Genomic DNA, 18,685 nt, shown 5'->3' on the forward strand with positions numbered 1-18,685 from the left:
ACTAAACCATCTTTGCTATAATTCAGATTTCTCAAACGGGTCGATGAGTGTAGTTCCCGGACACTGTTTTTTAAAAATGTTCCCAGAAGTTTCAGCCACTCTTAAACGTCAGGGAATCCCATTGGTTGGCTGTCTTGTTAATCATCCACCGCTGGGTGTGGTTAGGCGAGCATAAACAAAGATGGTCCACCTATTTCTAGTCCGGACTGCATATTTGTATGGAATTACATACATGAATGTTAGAGCTGCAATGTGATTTTGTTATATTAAAGAAAGCCCTTGTTGATTTAAAACGTGTACTTAATGCAGGCAAAACTGTCATGACTTCCGCCGAAGTTGGTGCCTCTCCTTGTTCGGGTGGCGTTCGGCGGTCGACGTCACCGGCTTTCTAGCCTCCACCGATCTACATTTCTTTTTCCATTTGTTTTGTCTGTATTGTACACACCTGGTTCCCATTACGGTTTAATTATTTCCCTATTTAACCCTCTGGAGCCATCATGGTTTTGTGCGTGTTTATTGTTGTCAGTTGTCTCGTTTATGTGATTCTGGATTTTCGTTCTCCTTGTTGGAAGATAAATTTTGAGTAAAGTTACTATTATTACTCATCTCTGTGTCCTGCGCCTGACTCCGCCTTACCCACATCACCTAGACTCTGACAAACTAAATATATATTATTCTCTAATTCACAGAAACATTTCTCACAGGGGCTACATATTCACTCATTAGATGGTTCTCTCATTGAGCGGGTTCCGCTTATAAATATCTGGGCGTTTTGGATTGATAAAGATCTAACGTTTAAAAAACATACTGATGAGCTAGTTAAAAAGCTAAGATTTAAAGTGGACATCTTTAAAAAAAAGTAAAGGTTACATTTTTAAAAATGCTAAAAATTATTGTACAGTCAACTTTCCTTCTTGTCTATGGTGACATCATTTACCAGAATGCAGCAACCACTACTCTTAAACCTTTGTATGTCGTCTACCATAGCGCCCTTTGCTTTATCACAGGTGATAGTTTCAATACTCATCAGTGCATCCTGTATCAAAAGTCCCATAAATCACTTCATTACTCCCTTTTTGTTTAGAAAGCTCTAGGTACTTACTATACAAGCTTCCGATTTACCTCACTTCGTTGTTAAAGATGTACTATGCAGAAATCGCTCCGCCATTTCCTGGTTGCTAAAATTCTAATAGTTTGCCTATTTTCAGTTTATGTGACAAAGCAAGTATAGTGTAGAGAATCATTTTGATATCTTAACCGCTGTGAAATACATTTTCCATAACAAAAATTATTGTATTTTCAGCAGTTTGAAGCTGGTGTACAAAAATGTAAGTAAAAGATGCAACAACTAAACTTAAGCACAGGAAGCATAGAAATAGTGCACATAGAACATATCTACGGCTTCTTGCTTCAATGACAATAGCAGATCTATTTCTATGTGAATTTGGTCAGGTCACCCAAAAAAATACATATTGCTGTATAAAAACACGAGATACCAACTCTTGAGATTCCTCATGTCTCCACTGAACTAGGTAAATACGCTTTAATTTTAAAGCTCCACACACTTGGAATCACTTTCATAATTCATTAGATTTGGGTTCCCTGGTACCAACACTACAACCCTCACTAGTTCAATGACAGAGCCTTTCAAATGCATTGCATGCTACAGGATGCTGAACCAGTACATTGACACTAAAATACTCAACCTGAACCCAGGCAATGAGTCGGAAGCAATCCAAGAGTTTTTAAGTCAGTTTAAAACCCTGAACATGAGTTCACAGAGGTGTGCAATTGTTTTGACTGATTGTTTATGATGCCTGTGATGTTTGTGATGTTCTAAAGTAATGTACCTGTTATTCTATCTTGAACCTTGTAGTTGTATATTTTATTTTATGTCCCCTATTGAAAATGAGAACCTGGTCCCTGATTAAATAAAAGTGAATAATAATCTGGTGCCTGACTGTATAGTCCATGACCTACCCGACCATTGAATGATGCATGCAATGCCTGAGCAGGGGAACGTGTCCTATATCTTGTCCAGTTGTTATCCTACATTAAACAGGAAGATGGATATACAGGCACCCAGAAAGGGCTCTCTGTATGTTTATCGATTTTGAAAAGGACTTCCCCCACATTAAAGGCCATTTTACACAACTTTTTATTAATCATAAGTATCAAACTGAATTCTGAAGCTGACTTGTGTGACTATCTAATCTGATGCTCACAGTGAACGTTTCTTTGTGCCCCAATTCGGTCCTCGCATGACCTGGCCCGACGCTACTCGTGGTGCACTAGCGTCTAGATTCTATACTGAACAAAAATATAAACGCAACATGCAACAATTTCAAAGATTTTACTGAGTTACAGTTCATATAAGGGAATAAGTCAATAAAAATAAATTAGGCCCTAATCTATGGATTTCACATGACTGGGCAGGGGTGAAGCCATGGGTGGGCATAGGCGGAGCCAGCCCCAGCCAATCAGAATTAGTTTTTACCCACAAAATACCTTTATTACAGACAGAAATACTCCTCACCCCCCCCACCTTTTTCATGGTATCCAATTGTTAGTAGTTACTGTCTTGTCTCATCACTACAACTCCCACACAGACTCAGGAGAGGCGAAGGTCAAGAGCCATGCATCCTCCGAAACACAACCCAACCAAGCCACACTGCTTCTTAACACATCCAGCACACATCCAACCCGGAAGCCAGCCACACCAATGTGTCAGAGGAAACACCATACACCTAGCGACCTGGTCAGCATGCACTGCGCCCAGCCTGTCACAGGAGTCACTAGTGCACAATGAGACAAGGATATCCCTGCCGGCCAAACCCTCCCTAACCCGGACGACACTAGGCCAATTGTGTGCCACCCCATGGGCCTCCCGGTCACGGCCGGCTGCGACAGAGCCTGGGCTCAAACCCAGAGTCTCTGGTGGCACAGCTAGTGCCTTAGACCACTGCGCCACCCGGGAGGCAATCTGGTGGACATTCCTGCAGTCAGCGTGCCAATTGCACGCTCCCTCAATACTTGAGACATCTGTGGCATTGTGTTGTATGACAAAACTGCACATTTTAAAGTGGTCTTTTATTGTCCCCACCACAAGGCGCACCTGTGTAATGATCATGAGGTTTAATCAGCTTTTTGATATGCCACACCTGTCAAGTGGATGGAGTACAACATTTTGCTGTTTTAAAGCTAATTTCCTGCAATTCTACACATTTTGCCATTACTTATGCAGTGTTCTTATGCTATCTGAGTTAATACTCCCATTGGGTTAAAAAGTTAGCAAAGTAATGCCCTCAACCCTTGATTCCCCCTGTTGTTTGAGTATTCTCTAGAGTAGACATGCCAGCTCTGATACCCAACAAGACGCAGCAATCTTAATTTTAAACTCACTACATGGCATGTAGGTCAGGGCTCTGTGATAGGACTGAACAGAAAAGGCAGTTTATCATATCAGGTCACAGGGAAACATTTAGTGAAACCACTCTCCTTCAGATTTGATACATTTATCAACTTTCTCTTCACGTTCTCTTCTCTCGACTAATGGAGGTGGTCATATGTATGTTTTAGCAATTTATTATCATTATCATTTGTATGCACACAAATAACACAACTGCATAATTTATTATTTGACTTCTGTATAATATACACTACTTTCTGTGATTTGTTTTGTTTGGGTTTAATCCAATTGTGGCATGATTCGACTATTTGTATAGTTTCAATGCGGGACTTTTATTATGAAGGCGAACCGCTGATTCAACTCATCACTAATATTGTTCACTTCACAGTCGTGACCAGAAGAACGAGCCGAGCTAACGTATCGGAAACGTTATAATACCAGTGCAGTCAAAGAGGCCAACGGCTGTCGACCAAGGAAAAGCGAAAATACCAGTATAGTTATATTGATACCCGTTTGTCAACTATAAAAGTAATATTGTCAGTTGATGTAAAGCTAGCTGGTGTAGATCGCCGTACACTACAGCTAATTGCTATATGCTAGTTAGCATCACGTAGCTAGCCTTTGCTCTATCTTCGACAACCGGTTCCTACGCACTAGCAGAATGGCCTTAAAACGAATTCACAAGGTAAATTGATTGTTTGAATCTTTTCCGTAAACACAGCTAAATAAGTTAGATATGTTATAGGTCATGTGGTAAAATGTATATTTGTCGTTTTAGTTAGTTATGTAACGCGTCGTACAGTGAGCAGTTGCAAGTTCGCTATAACAAGCGTGCTTATTTGGTTGTTAGCCAGCTTGGCTTGCAGTAGCATGGCCTAGTAGCTTAGCTAGCTAAGTAGTTAAGCTAACGTTAGCTAGTTTTAGCTAATTTAAAGTGAGTGTGAGCTCAATATTAGTTCAGAATCTAGCTAGCAGTAACGTTAGCTCAGAATCCGAATTATATTAATCGTCTCACGTTAGCTTAGTCGGTGTCATTGTTAGATAGTAACGTTATCCCATAAACTTTCTGGTGCTAGTTAACAAGTCATGGTGAAACCTGATGAGATTGAGGATATGGTTGTTGTTACATACCACTACCACCAACTCGTGGCAGGTTTCGGTTTGGTGTATCTTGCTGGAAATATAAACCTTGTCATACAAGCTGGCCAAGTCGAGTGTCATCCTCGTGTTGGTATTTTCTGGCATCTATTCCGAAACTCTGGCATAAAAATATACATGGCTGCTGTGGTAATTATTACTAAAGTAAAATAGTGTAATTGCTGTGTCCCCAAACAAAGTAATACATTCAACACTTCTCCTAATCTTGGTTTAGAGCGATGTCATGAATGCACTGACATTTGACTGTGAAGTCGAGATAAAAATGCAAGATTAGGTAGTCACTCGTTAACTTAAGAAAACACCCAATTACAGTGCCTTGCAAAACTATTTCATCCCCCTTGGCGTTTTTCCTATTTTGTTGCAGTACAACCTGTAATTTAAATGGATTTCATGTAATGGACATACAGAAAATAGTCCAAATTGGTGAAATCAAAAGAAAAAGTGGTGGGTGCATATGTATTTGCTATGAAGCCCCTAAATAAGATCTGGTGCAACCAATTACCTTTAGAAGTCACATAATTAGTTAAATAAAGTCCACTTGTGTGCATTCTAAGTGTCACATGATCTGTCACACGATCTCAGTATATATACACCTGTTCTAAAAGACCCCAGAGTCTGCAACACCACCAAGCAAGCAAGCAGCACCATGAAGACCAAGGAGCTCTCCAAACAGGTCAGGGACAAAGTTGTGGAGAGGTACAGATCAGGGTTGGGTTATAAAAAAATACCAGAAACTTTGAACATCCCACAGAGCACTATTTAAATCCATTATTGAAATAATATGGAACCACAACAAACCTGCCAAGAGAGGGCCTCCCACCAAAACTCAAACTTAATCAGATAGGCAACAAAGAGACCAAAGAGGGTGTACCTGAGACACAGAACTTTAACATCCGTTTAATGTCACATCCGAAAGACAGCACCGGCTGACGTATGACGTAAAGGTAACGTAAGGGTAATGGCGGGCTGAAGGGATTTATGTAGAGCACCTCAAGATAAAACATAATATTCGAATTATCTTCTAAATTAGACTAAAATATTAGCACTACATAATCTGGTAAGTGATAAACCTTCAATCTGGACAATAACACAAAACAAATCCTAAAACTAGAGACATTTATCAACAAATATTACGAAAACAGGCAACAACCAAACATGACGGAGAGTAAGACAGGGGAACCGTTTACAAAACGCAAGCGAGATTCTTCGACAGATACTGACGATTTAATATTCTCACCACCGGGAATGGTAAAGGTCGAAACCGATCTGTTAAAATCAATAAATGACAAACTGGGTTTACTTGAATTACTTAGTAAGGATATAAAAGAGTTAAAGGCAAGCCTAGAGATGAGTGATGAAAAAGCTGCGACATTGGAGAAGGAAACACACAAGCTAAAAGGGACAGTCAATAAGATTCAAACCGAAATGAATGGAATTAAAAAAGAGAACATCGTTCTGAAGGAAGCCTTACTGGAGATTCAAACTAGATCCATGAGAGAGAATTTGGTACTTACAGGTATCCAAGAAAAAGAAGGAGAAGTTCCTGAATCTATAGTTAGAGAGTTCCTCCGTACAGCGCTTCAGATTCCATGCGAAGTTGTCGACAAAATCCAACTTGAACGTGTTCACCGCTTCGGACAGAGGGGACAGAGGTACGAACGCCCAATTGTTGCAAAATTTGCTTCATTTAAAGATAAAATAATGGTTAAAAGCCTGGGGAAAAGACTTGCTGGGACCAAAATTGGCATGAATGATCAGTTTCCGAAGGAAATTGCAGAACGGCGCAAAGTTCTGTATCCAATTTTCAAAGAAAACAGATTAAAAGCGAAACGAGTAGCTCTCGTCGTTGATAAACTATATATTGATAACCAGTTGTTCAGAGACACAAAGACTACTCCATGGTTATTTTAAAATTTACAAAGTTCTCATAGACGAGGAAAATAAACACAATTCAAGCCCGGTTACTGATTGTAACAATACAACAAAAAATATAGCTTTTTTATAAATCTTCACATATAACTAATTGAACACACAAGCACTATTTTTACACAGTGAAGATAAAAACTAAGTAAACAGAAGGCACAGTATGTGTGGATGGTATGGTTTGTGTTTATTTTATTTTTTATCTTATTTTTTATCTTATTTGTAATGTTTGGAAAGTTGAGTGAGTGAGTAATGAAATGGTTGCATATCCCAGAGCCAATGTATTGCTGTGAGCCGGGTATGAGAGGGCTTTCAATGTTGTTCAGATGATGGATATACTTTTATAATGAATTATACGTCTTATTTATTTATTGTCCTATCATGGAAAACTACTTTTTTTTTATCTTAATAAATTATATCTAATTATTATCCTATTTTAATGGTACTGTCTATGGCCCTATACCCTAGACACCCACCTGAATGACCCAGATATTAAGGAGAAGTCCCTAACTGTTTTATGTGCTCGCTGTAAGCGGTCTATATGCAGCTAAAATGAGGTCAGAGACCAAGAGCAGCACTGCCCCCTCAAGATTCTGAGCCTGCTTGGCAGGGTTGGTCCTGCAAAGCCAAAGCCCCCTAAAGGGAGAGGAAAATATACAAGGAATTTCTCAAAGCTGCTAATGAGAACCTTGACGACCTTGTACCTAGCCGGTGGGGATTCCGGTGGGGTACCCCCACCCAGGCAGTGGCAGTGCTGGCAACACTAGCTGCAGTAACCCATGGGGAGGGGGTCACACTCGGACATTCAGAGAGGGGGTATATTATTGTGGCCCTGGCGGCACAGAATCAAGGTCGGACTGCATGGAGATGCGTGGGGACATGGTCATGACTGGTGGCCGTATTGTGGGTGTTTTTCAGGAATAGGGTGTACATTTGACTGCCATTATCTAGGATATGACAATGGTAAATAAATTTCAATTTTTGCTTATTTTTTTGCGCGGTCTTGCAGGCCTTCTCATGCAGCTGCAACTGCAATAGCATTTGTAAATCATGACCCATCTTGAGTTGGGCTCTGGGATGGTGCAACTGTTGAGAAAGTGAGCTTATGGTTGTGTGGGGGTAAGGGCTGAGTGTGTATGTGTGTATCCCACAACTGTTGCGAAAGAAGAAGTAAAAGATGTAAGGTACAATAGAGGATGATCCACAGCTATATATAATACAAATCGAGGTGACGGCAATGGAAATGCATATGGCAATTGATTTACTTCAATTCGGTAAATGGAACTGTATGCTCTTTTCAAAGAATGGATCCCAGTCGGTTCAGGGCTATGGGATACAGGGGGTCGGGGGTGGTCTGCCGGGCATTGGGATGACAAGCCATCTGGAGATGAGGCCTTTTAGCGGGTGGAATAGTAGGGACCAATTGGAGGTTTACTTAGTAGAAATGCAAATATCATGGTACAACTATATAGACACTCAATCATTATGTTACTTTTTAATAGTACGTTTACAAAAATATATTCTGATTAAAAGAATGAAAGGTGTGTCTCATGGTAAGTGGTGAAATAAGTATAGCCAGTTACAATTGTAATGGCTTAGCAGATAATAAGAAACGACGATCAGTATTTACCTGGCTAAAAGAGAAGGATTATAATATTTATTGTTTACAGGAAACCCATTCAACAGTTTTAGATGAAGTTTTGTGGAAAAAGAACTGGGTGGGCAAAATATATTTCTCCCATGGGCAAAGAAATTCAAAAGGGGTGATGATCTTAATTAACAATAATTTTGATCCAAATGTGCAAATTGTCCAAACAGATCCTCAAGGTAGATGGATTATTTTAAATATGTTATTGGACAATAAACAAATATGGCTTGTTAACCTATACGGTCCGAATAATGATGATCCAAGCTTCTTTGAAAATATATATAAGAACTTATCAACTCTACAAGCAACACTAGACTCTATTATTATAATGGGAGATTTTAATACGGTCTTAAATAGCTCTATAGACCGGAAAGGAAATCACACTACAAATTATCACCCTCAGGCACTTAAGGAAATCATGAATGTCATGGATATATTGGAATTAGTGGATATATGGAGACTTAAATACCCTGATTTAGTGAGATATACATGGCGGAGGCTGAATCAAGCTAGTCGTCTTGACTACTTTCTTATTCCATTCTCTCTGGCACCAAAAGTTAAAAAAGTGTTGATAGGGGATAGAATGCGGTCGGATCATCACATAATTGGCATATATATTTCTCTTACAGAATTTCCACGTGGGCGAGGATATTGGAAATTTAATCAAAGTCTACTAGATGATAAATTGTTTAGAACTAGGACAGAAGATTTTATAACTGACTTTTTCAGACATAACATAGGTACAGCAGATCCCCTTATTGTATGGGACACTTTTAAGTGTGCCTTTAGAGGCCATGCAATTCAGTACTCATCTATAAAACAAAAGCAATTTAGATCAAAAGAGTCCATATTAACAAAGGAAATTGAAGGACTAACAGTACAGTTAGATAGCAATAAAAACGGTACCATAGAGGCACAGAATAATTTAGAGGAAAAACAAAAAGAAATGGAGGAACTTATTCAAGAAAGATCCAGTGTAATATATTATAAAAATAAAGCGAACTGGATGGAATATGGGGAAAAATGCACCAAATTCTTTTTCAATCTTCAATATAGAAATGCTACCAAAAAAAATGTATTAAAACTTGTGACAAATGATGGAATCACGCATGATTCACCAAATGATATTTTGAAAGAGGAAGTAAAGTACTTTAAGAATATGTTTTCGTTTCAGGCTCCTCCATCTCCACTAACTGAAACTAATTGTATGGATTTTTTTCCTATTAATAATGTAAAATTAACATCTGAACAGAAAGACTCATGTGAAGGCCAAATTACAGAGGAGGAACTGCTTGTTGCAATTGGGGCCTTTAAAGATGGGAAAACTCCAGGGCTGGATGGCATACCAGTGGAAGTATACAAAACGTTTTTTGATATACTCAAAGGACCATTATTAACTTGTTTTAATCTACCATTTATATAGGAGTGGTTATCAGACACACAACAAGAAGGTCTGATATCGTTATTACTGAAACAGGACCCAAGTGGTATATATAAAGATCCAGTCCAATTAAAAAATTGGAGACCTCTTACACTTCAGTGTTGTGATGCAAAAATCCTAGCAAAATGCTTGGCGCATAGAATAAAAAAAGTTTTGTCAGATATTATTCATCCTAATCAGACAGGTTTTTTACATGGACGATACATTGGAGATAATATAAGGCAAGTACTGGAAACAATAGAACACTATGAGATATCGGGGACACCAGGCCTGGTTTTCATAGCTGATTTTGAAAAGGCTTTTGATAAAGTACGACTGGAGTTTATATATAAATGCCTAGAATATTTCAATTTTGGGGAATCTCTTATAAAATGGGTTAAAATTATGTATAGTAACCCTAGGTGTAAAATAGTAAATAATGGCTACATCTCAGAAAGTTTTAAACTATCTAGAGGAGTAAAACAAGGTTGTCCACTATCGGCATATCTATTTATTATTGCCATCGAAATGTTAGCTGTTAAAATTAGATCAAACATTAATATTAAAGGATTAGAAATCCATGGCTTAAAAACTAAGGTGTCATTGTACGCTGATGATTCATGTTTTCTTTTAAAACCACAACTAGAGTCTCTCCAGGGCCTCATAGAGGATCTAGATACCTTTGCTATCCTCTCTGGATTAAAACCAAATTATGATAAATGTACCATATTACCTATTGGATCACTAAAAAATACACATTTTATATTGCCATGTAGTTTACCAATTAAATGGTCTGACGGAGATGTGGACATACTCGGTATAAAAATCCCAAAAGAAAGAAATGATCTCACTCCAATAAATTTTTATAGAAAGTTAGCAAAAATAGATAAGATCTTGCTACCATGGAAAGGAAAATACCTGTCTATTTGTGGAAAAATCACCCTAATTAACTCTTTAGTCATATCACAGTTTACCTATTTGCTTATGGTTTTGCCTACACCTAGTGACCTGTTTTTTAAATTATATGAACAAAAAATATTCAATTTTATTTGGAACGGCAAGCCAGATAAAATTAAAAGGGCCTATTTATATAACGAATATGAATTCGGAGGGCAGAAATTATTAAATATTAAAGCATTAGACCTCTCACTAAAGGCATCGGTCATACAAAAGTTATACTTAAATCCAAACTGGTTCTCTAGTAAACTGGTACGAATGTCTCATCCTATGTTCAAGAAGGGCCTTTTTCCCTTTATTCAGATTACACCTGCTCACTTTCGGTTGTTTGAAAAGGAAATAATCTCCAAAATATCCTTATTCTTTAAACAAGCCTTAGAAAGTTGGTTGCAATTTCAGTTTAATCCACCTGAAAGGACGGAACAAATAGTACAACAAATATTGTGGTTTAATTCAAATATAATAATTGATAAAAAAAACTGTATTTATCGAAGAAATGTTTAAAAAAGGTATAATTTTTGTGAATGATATCATAAATAGGACTGGTGGAGTTATGTCACACATGCAGCTAACACAGACATATGGAAAAGTCTGCTCTACCCAAAATTACAACCAATTAATTGCAGCATTACCACAAAAATGGAAGAGGCAAGTAGAAGGGGAAAAAAGTAAGGAACTTGTATGTCGGCCCTGTATTAAAGAACAAAAATGGTTAAAGAAAAGTGTGATAAATAAAAACATATACCAATTTCATTTAAGGACCAAAAAACTAACAGCTGTGCCATACAAATTGCAAAATAGTTGGGAAGAGATTTTCGATGTACCCATTCCATGGCACATGGTTTATGAATTGATACGCAAAACAACGCCGGATTCAAAACTTCAAATTTTTCAATATAAATTACTGTACAAAATTCTTGCAACTAATAGAATGTTATATATATGGGGTATACAATCTTCCCAGCTCTGCAGATTCTGTTGTGAGGAGGCAGAGTCATTAGATCATTTATTTTGGTATTGTCCATATGTAGCTCGTTTTTGGTCACAGGTCCAGGAATGGCTGAAGAATTGCAACATTTGCCTAAAACTAACGCTACAGATAGCAATACTGGGGGATTTGAAAAGCCATAGTCAATCAATCAATAATATAATAATTATTTTGGCAAAGATGTTTATTTTTAATTTACAATCTGTAGAAGCTATGAGAATAGGAAGGTTCAGGTCTTTTGTGAAGCATCACAGCACAGTTGAGAAATGTATGGCAAATAGAAATCCGAAATGGATGATGTTGGAAGATAGATGGGAGGGGTTGGGTGGAGCTGAAGGGTGGGACTAATAACAAGATAAACAATATAGGGCATACGGGATCTGTGAAATGTGTATAGGTGCGGAGCTTTTGTGAAATAGCACAGTTACAAGTGGAAATAAAATTGGATGGACAACAGAAATAGAGGAAGGACTAAGAACAAATAAGAGAGAACTATTGTAAAGTGGACTGTGTCTGTAAGATAGCTATAAGATGTAGAAATTGAAGGTAAAAGCAGAAGTGTTTATAAGTTTACTCCAATTGGGGGATTGGTGGTAGGGTCGCGGGGAATAATAATAAAGGCATATTCTTTAAAAAAGTATGTATGTCTATATAGGTATTTGTATGTATATATGTGTATATGTATGCATACGTGTATGGATATATATGTTTACCCAAAAAAATATGGGGGAATGGAAATGATGCAGACAATTACATTGGAAGCAACATTCTTTCCGCAATACTAAGCTGATCCACCCCTAAAAAACAACAAAAAAACAACAACAAAGAGACCAAAGATAACCCTGAAGGAGCTCCACAGCGGAGATTGGAGTGTCTGTCCATAAGACCACTTTAAGCCATATTTTTAACAAAATGTTGCAATTTGACTTGTGATTTAGAGGAAAACACTTGGGGTAACTGTTGGAATTATCTTTTTGTCTGTAAAAATAATTATGCTATGAATTGCGGTGGAAGCAATTTGTGGCACAATTGTTGCTAGAATAACCATGTTGATGTAAATTTACAGTCACGCCATGCTATGTTGTGTGGTCATCCCACTGCGACTTGAAAAGCATGCACAGGGTGGTGAAAGTGGACAGTGATGAGCATAATGCTCGTTTCCAATAAATATCGAGGGTCTTAATTTTACCCCAAGCCGTGTTCTGGGAGCATGTGTAAACCAGCTGGCTGGAGTGTTTACGGACATATTCAATCTCTCCATATCCCAGTATGTTGTCCCCACTTACGTTAAGGTGTCCACCATTTGATTATTATTAGGATCCCCATTAGCCGACGCCAATGGCGACAGCTAGTCTTACTGGGGTCCGACATATAATGAAAAATACATTACAGACAAGAGACTTTACAATTTATATACATTTAAAAACATTAACATGTAGTGTGTGTGCATTTATCAGTTACAAATACATGTCAGTACATACACACAAACAGTAGGTCACATGGGGGAGAGGCATTGTGCCGTGAGGTGTTGCTTTATTTGTTTTTTGAAACCAGGTTTGCTGTTCACTTGTGCTATGAAAGATGGAAGGGAATTCTATGCATGCATGGCTCTGTATAATACTGTACGTTTCCTTTCATTTGTTCTGGACCTGGGGACTGTGAAAAGACCCCTGGTGGGGTTAATGTGTGCGTCAGTGCTTTGTGTAAGTTGACTATGCAAACAGTTAGACATTTCCAACATATTGTTTCTTATAAAAACATTTTAAAAAAGAGCCTGCGGGACTTGCTTTGTGGAGAGCTGTCAAAAGAGCAAAGCATCTCTTTATTACGGACAGACCTCTCCCCATCAACCATTGAATCTATGTTTTGTCCATGACAGTTTACAATCTATGGTAACGCCAAGTAGTCTCCTCAACAGCCACACCATTCATTACCAGATTCAGCGGAGGTTAGGGAATGATTTGTATCAAATACAATGATCTTAGTTTTAGAGATTTTATTTTATTCCTGGCCAGTTTATTACTGGCCATCCATTCCAAAACAGACTGCAACTCTTTACGGATTTCAGTGACTTCATTAGCTGTGGTTGCTGATGATTTAACCATCTATGCATGGACACACATGCTTTGTTTAATGCCAGTGGCGGGTCACTGATAAAAATATAAAAGAGTAGAGGGCCTAGAGAGCTGCCCTGCGGTACAACACATTTTATGTGTTTAACATTAGAGAGAACCCGAGTTATATTAGATGGCTCTGAATCCACAAAATGGTAGAGGTTGAAAAGCCATAACAAGTGTTTTTCAACAACCGGTTATGGTCAATAATATCAAAGGCTGCACTGAAATCTAACAGTACAGCTCCCACAATCTTCTTATCAATTTCTTTCAACCAATCACCAGTAATTTGTATCAGTGCAGTACATGTTGAGTGCCCTTCTATATAAGAATGCTGAACGTCAATTTTTTTATTTATTTACAGAGAAGTAGCATTGTATTTGCTGAGAGCTGGCAGCAAGCTGATTTAGGTCTGCTATTAGAACCAGTAAAGGCTGCTTTACCACTCTTTGGTAGCGGAATGACTTTGGCTTCCCTCCAGGCCTGAAGACAAAGACTTTTCTCTAGACTGGACATCCTGATGGGCTGACCCCAGGTGGTGAAGGTAGGCAACAACACCTCCGCCACGTGGTGATCCTCGACACGGGGGCCCAACAGGGGTGCGTGCTCAGCCCCCTCCTGTACTACCTGTTCAACCATGACTGTGTGGCCACGCACGTCTTCAGCTCAATCATCAAGTTTGCTGACGACACAACAGTGGTAGGCGGGGGGGAAAAACTCTCCCTCAGTGTTAACAAAACAAAAGCGCTTGATCGTAGATTACAGGAGACAAGCAGAGTGCACACCCCATCCACATCGGTGGGGCCGCAGTGGAGAAGATGAAAAGCTTCAAGTTCCTCCTCGTGCACATCACTGACAACCGGAAATGGTCCCTTTACCCATACAGTGTGGTGAAGGTGAACAGTGCCTCTTCAACCTCAGGAGGCTGAAGAAATTCGGCTTGGCCCCTAAGACCCTCAGACTTGCTGTAATTTTTCTTAGCGGGTCACCCGATTTTATAGATAGAAAATTACCTCATGTGTACGACAAATAAATGCTGATTAGATTTGTATGCTAGTGACAAGATGATCGATGCTTAGGTGCCAATTAACAAATAAAAAAGATCTTGCTCTTATCCATGTCATAACCTAACCTGTCCAGTATCCACTAGGAGCAAACTGTTGTCTTGAGAGCATGTGTGAAAACCAGATTGGCCAAGTTTGCCATTTATTGCCAGTTTGTGACAACACTATCGGTAGTGTAGATTGCAATGGATACACAAACAAGTTATTTTTGTAAAAAAAATTCAGTACACAAAAACTTAAGCACAAGTGTTTTTATGTGCCCTGTCATCACACACTGCCTTTTAATCCGCAACAGTCAGTCTGATGGAAACAACTCTGGTGGGAAAATGTGCATATAAAAAGCTTATTATATAATTTGTTGCATAAATCTGTTTCAAATTTTATGGAAACCTAGCTACTGTCATCTTTCCCTCCAGTGTAGCACTGATCAGACAAATCCACGCTCTGACTTGGGTGTTTGAGACATTGCCACAAGTTGTCAGGGATAGGCCTCATCCATCATGCAAAGTTGGGACTATCGCTACACTCGAGGCTAATTATTTTCCTCGCCTCACATACGCATCATTCAAGTCTATGCAGGCCTATGTTTATTACTGAGATATAGCAGGTCTGTATTTACATAAGTCAAATTTTGACCTTTTCCAACCCGTTAGTTGACCATGGGTGAGGAAGCCTAGGTCCATGTCAACACAGGCTGTTACAGGTTGGGTGACGGCTGTGTGTGTCTACTTTAGCTCAGCTTTGCACAGACACCAACTTTGCCTGACGGCAACACAGCCCGCAGCTTCCTGCCTGCTCAAGGCTTGCACCTATTTTACTGATCTATTCCATGACTAACATTCTCACCCTCATGTCACTACCACTCGGACCCACATGCAATATAGACAGTATTACTATTGGCCCAAGAAGTTCTTACCTGATCTGTTGTCCTGAAGTGCTTGCTCTAACGGGGCTCTGCAAGATACCATATGCTCAATCACGGCAATACAAGAAACTGTTTAGTCACTGCCCACTTTCATTATGGCCAAGACTAATCATTGAGCTACAGTCGTTATCAAATGGATTCCTCTTTTCATCAGTCTCTAATTAAACTTTAAAAGTACTTCCTGTGCAGTGCACCTTGCTCTTTGCAACACCAGCAATGTAAATGCAAAGCAAATGCTCTTCCAAGTACGACTGTGAGGTCTGTGCAGTAGCAAAGATGAGTTAACAGTGTTGGTACTTGGAAGGGGAACAGTGGGCTGATGGTGTTCTGGTTTGGTCTCTGTTTCAGGAGCTGAACGACCTGGGCAGGGACCCTCCTGCACAGTGTTCCGCTGGCCCGGTTGGAGACGACAGTAAGGCCAAACTGAGCACTTGTAGTAAACCTAACATTATAATAATTCGTAATTTATTACATTTGTAAAGCGCTTTTCATTATACAGAATAATCTCAGTGGAAATAAATGATCAACAGCATGGCATCTGAAACATTCCTCAACTGTCTCCCTTTCTGTTTTGGCAGTGTTTCATTGGCAAGCTACAATTATGGGGCCTGTGAGTATCATTATAAAGTGTTTCTCCGTTTGATGAATTTGAATTTGCTTTGGCTGCTCAGTGTGACCGTTGAGATGTAATTTTGTTTCCTTTTCAGAATGACAGCCCATACCAAGGTGGTGTTTTTTTCCTGACTATTCATTTCCCCACAGACTACCCCTTCAAACCACCTAAGGTAATAATTTCCGCTCTTGTTCCTCTGTTCTTTTACAATTGAAGTTGTCTTGATGCATGTAGAAGATTGAGGAATGAGCTTTCCGTGGGTCAGTGTGTTTGATTGCTCCTCCAACCTTTTCATTGCAGCTTGCGTTCACCACAAGAATTTACCACCCAAATATTAACAGTAATGGCAGCATCTGCCTGGATATTTTGAGATCACAGTGGTCTCCAGCATTAACTATCTCTAAAGGTAGGGTGTCGTTTTTCATTCTTTGTGCCCTTCGTGTTACGCATGTTTACCTTGACTTCATTTTGATTCACATGCCTAAGATCCACTCTTAATCCTTCTTTTTAATCTCCCTTTCAGTACTTTTGTCCATTTGTTCACTCTTATGTGACCCCAACCCTGACGACCCGTTAGTGCCAGAGATCGCCCGTATCTACAAAACAGATACAGAAAAGTTAGTATATTGTACTCTAATCATTCTATATAAATTATGCAACTTTTTTATCCAAAAGCTTGAACAAGATCGGTGCAAAGTGAGTTATACCCTATAATATTAGATCTAGATACTTATAATATAGGACTTTTCCTTCTGCATCAGGTATAATAGACTAGCGAGAGAATGGACAGAAAAGTACGCTATGCTTTAGGGTAAGACTGCCCTGCATCGTCGAGGGAGAGGACATTGTTGTGGGTTTTGACATTTACTGTTGACAGCACTTCAACTAACTCAGAGGCTGACATATTTTGCCACTAAGTAAATTTGCTTTGGTGGATGGTCTTTGCTGACCTGTACTCCCACTGTCTGATTGTCTGTCTTGGACTGTTTGACAGTATTGAATGCCATTTTGGTGGGACTATGGGAGAGTCCTCTGTGTGTGAACATCATGCATCTCAGGTTTATCTTGGGTAGTTGCTGTGTTGTAAGGCATGGCGTTGTTCTTGAAGCTCCACCCCTTGTCTATTGTTGACTGATTTATTTTCTGTTACTTTTCCACAGGTACAACAGAATAGCCCGGGAATGGACTCAGAAGTACGCCATGTGATAATCGGTCATGGTCGTATCAACTTGCATTATAGCTGGGAAAAAACTATAAATTCGCTTTTTTTTTTTTTTTGCCCATTCGGCCGCAACCCCTTACCATCAGCAAATAACAGTAATTGATTTTGTTTTGCCCCCTAAATGTATTCACATCCTCTTAACAAGGACAAATGTCTCCAATACCCCTTTTTTTCTTTACAAAAGATGCCAATTGCTCTGAACTCTCAGTGAAGCATGTGTCTGTATAAAGCCAACCACAGCCACTTTGTGAAGAGCTCGATTGCTCTGAATTCACGCAGGAGGTGCCAACTAAAAATAAAGATTCTCAATGCCACCATTTCTGTATTGAGGAGATCAACATGGTTCAATCACACTTTTGTACGCTTTTCCAATAGCATTAGAGAACTGATGTCTGTGAATATTATACACTTAATCTTAAAGTTGAGATTCACACATTTGGAATGTTTTATCGTTTTTGTTCTATCGATTCCCAGGTCATTCCATGTGTATCTGAGCTACTGTTCAAGCAGGCAGAAATGCAACCGGTGCAAAACTTGTCATGCCGGCCTGCTTGAACGGCGATAACTCATATACACATGGAATGACGCAGGAATCAATAGAACATCAGATGCACAAAAACTAACATTCAAAATGGGTGAATCTTAACTTTAACTGTTTTGAATGGAGAATTGCTGAAGATATATGCAGTAAATAAGAAAAATATTTTATGCATGTTAATAAGAAATTGGTTTATGTGCTGCTGAGAATGGATTGAGAGCAAACGTGTTCACTTTGATATTTTGTTACTTTTTGTTTTTAGAACGTGGAGCCATTAGTTAATCATCATCCATAACACTGTTCTCTTTTGCACTGAATACGTTATTCAAAGTTCTCAATGGCTGATCAACTAATAGCTCTGCTATTTAATGGTTACTTTTTTTTTCTCAATAAAGTTGAACAAATAACTCTGGTTTCTTTTGTAGCAGGACTACTTTTAAATATATGGAGATGCATTAGGGCTGTTGATCGCATTACAAGTAGCAAACGATATGCCTCTGGGAATGCTGAGATGCCCCCAACTGTGGGGTTATTTATAGGCCCCCCCATGACTAGAGCAGCTAAGGACCTTCAGATGTATTTTCCTAGACTCCAATACCTTAATACGAAGACAGGTCAAGTCCACTTCAATATATCTGCATTTACATTAAGTACAGTTTATCCAGAGTAACAGATGCTTGCCATGTTTCCCCAACCTGTGTTGTGG

At 39.0% G+C, this 18,685-nt stretch overlaps 1 protein-coding gene across 2 annotated transcripts; it reads left to right on the forward strand.

Moving 5' to 3' along the window:
- Nucleotides 1-3,764: 3,764 nt before the first annotated feature.
- On the forward strand, nucleotides 3,765-18,386 carry LOC129827669 (ubiquitin-conjugating enzyme E2 D2-like). Of its 2 annotated transcripts, XM_055888716.1 has the most exons (8): nucleotides 3,765-4,094; nucleotides 14,099-14,161; nucleotides 15,955-16,018; nucleotides 16,185-16,216; nucleotides 16,314-16,391; nucleotides 16,520-16,625; nucleotides 16,743-16,836; nucleotides 17,380-18,386. In XM_055888716.1, coding segments are annotated over exons 3-8 (357 nt in total). In that variant the 5' UTR covers nucleotides 3,765-4,094; nucleotides 14,099-14,161; nucleotides 15,955-16,017; the 3' UTR covers nucleotides 17,426-18,386. The 2 variants fall into 2 exon arrangements, with proteins under 2 accessions (XP_055744691.1, XP_055744690.1); XM_055888715.1 differs by lacking the exon at nucleotides 14,099-14,161.
- The last annotated feature ends 299 nt before the right edge of the window (nucleotides 18,387-18,685 follow it).

This window comes from Salvelinus fontinalis, chromosome 29 (assembly GCF_029448725.1).
Source record: "Salvelinus fontinalis isolate EN_2023a chromosome 29, ASM2944872v1, whole genome shotgun sequence".
Classification (NCBI taxonomy): Eukaryota; Metazoa; Chordata; class Actinopteri; order Salmoniformes; family Salmonidae; genus Salvelinus; species Salvelinus fontinalis.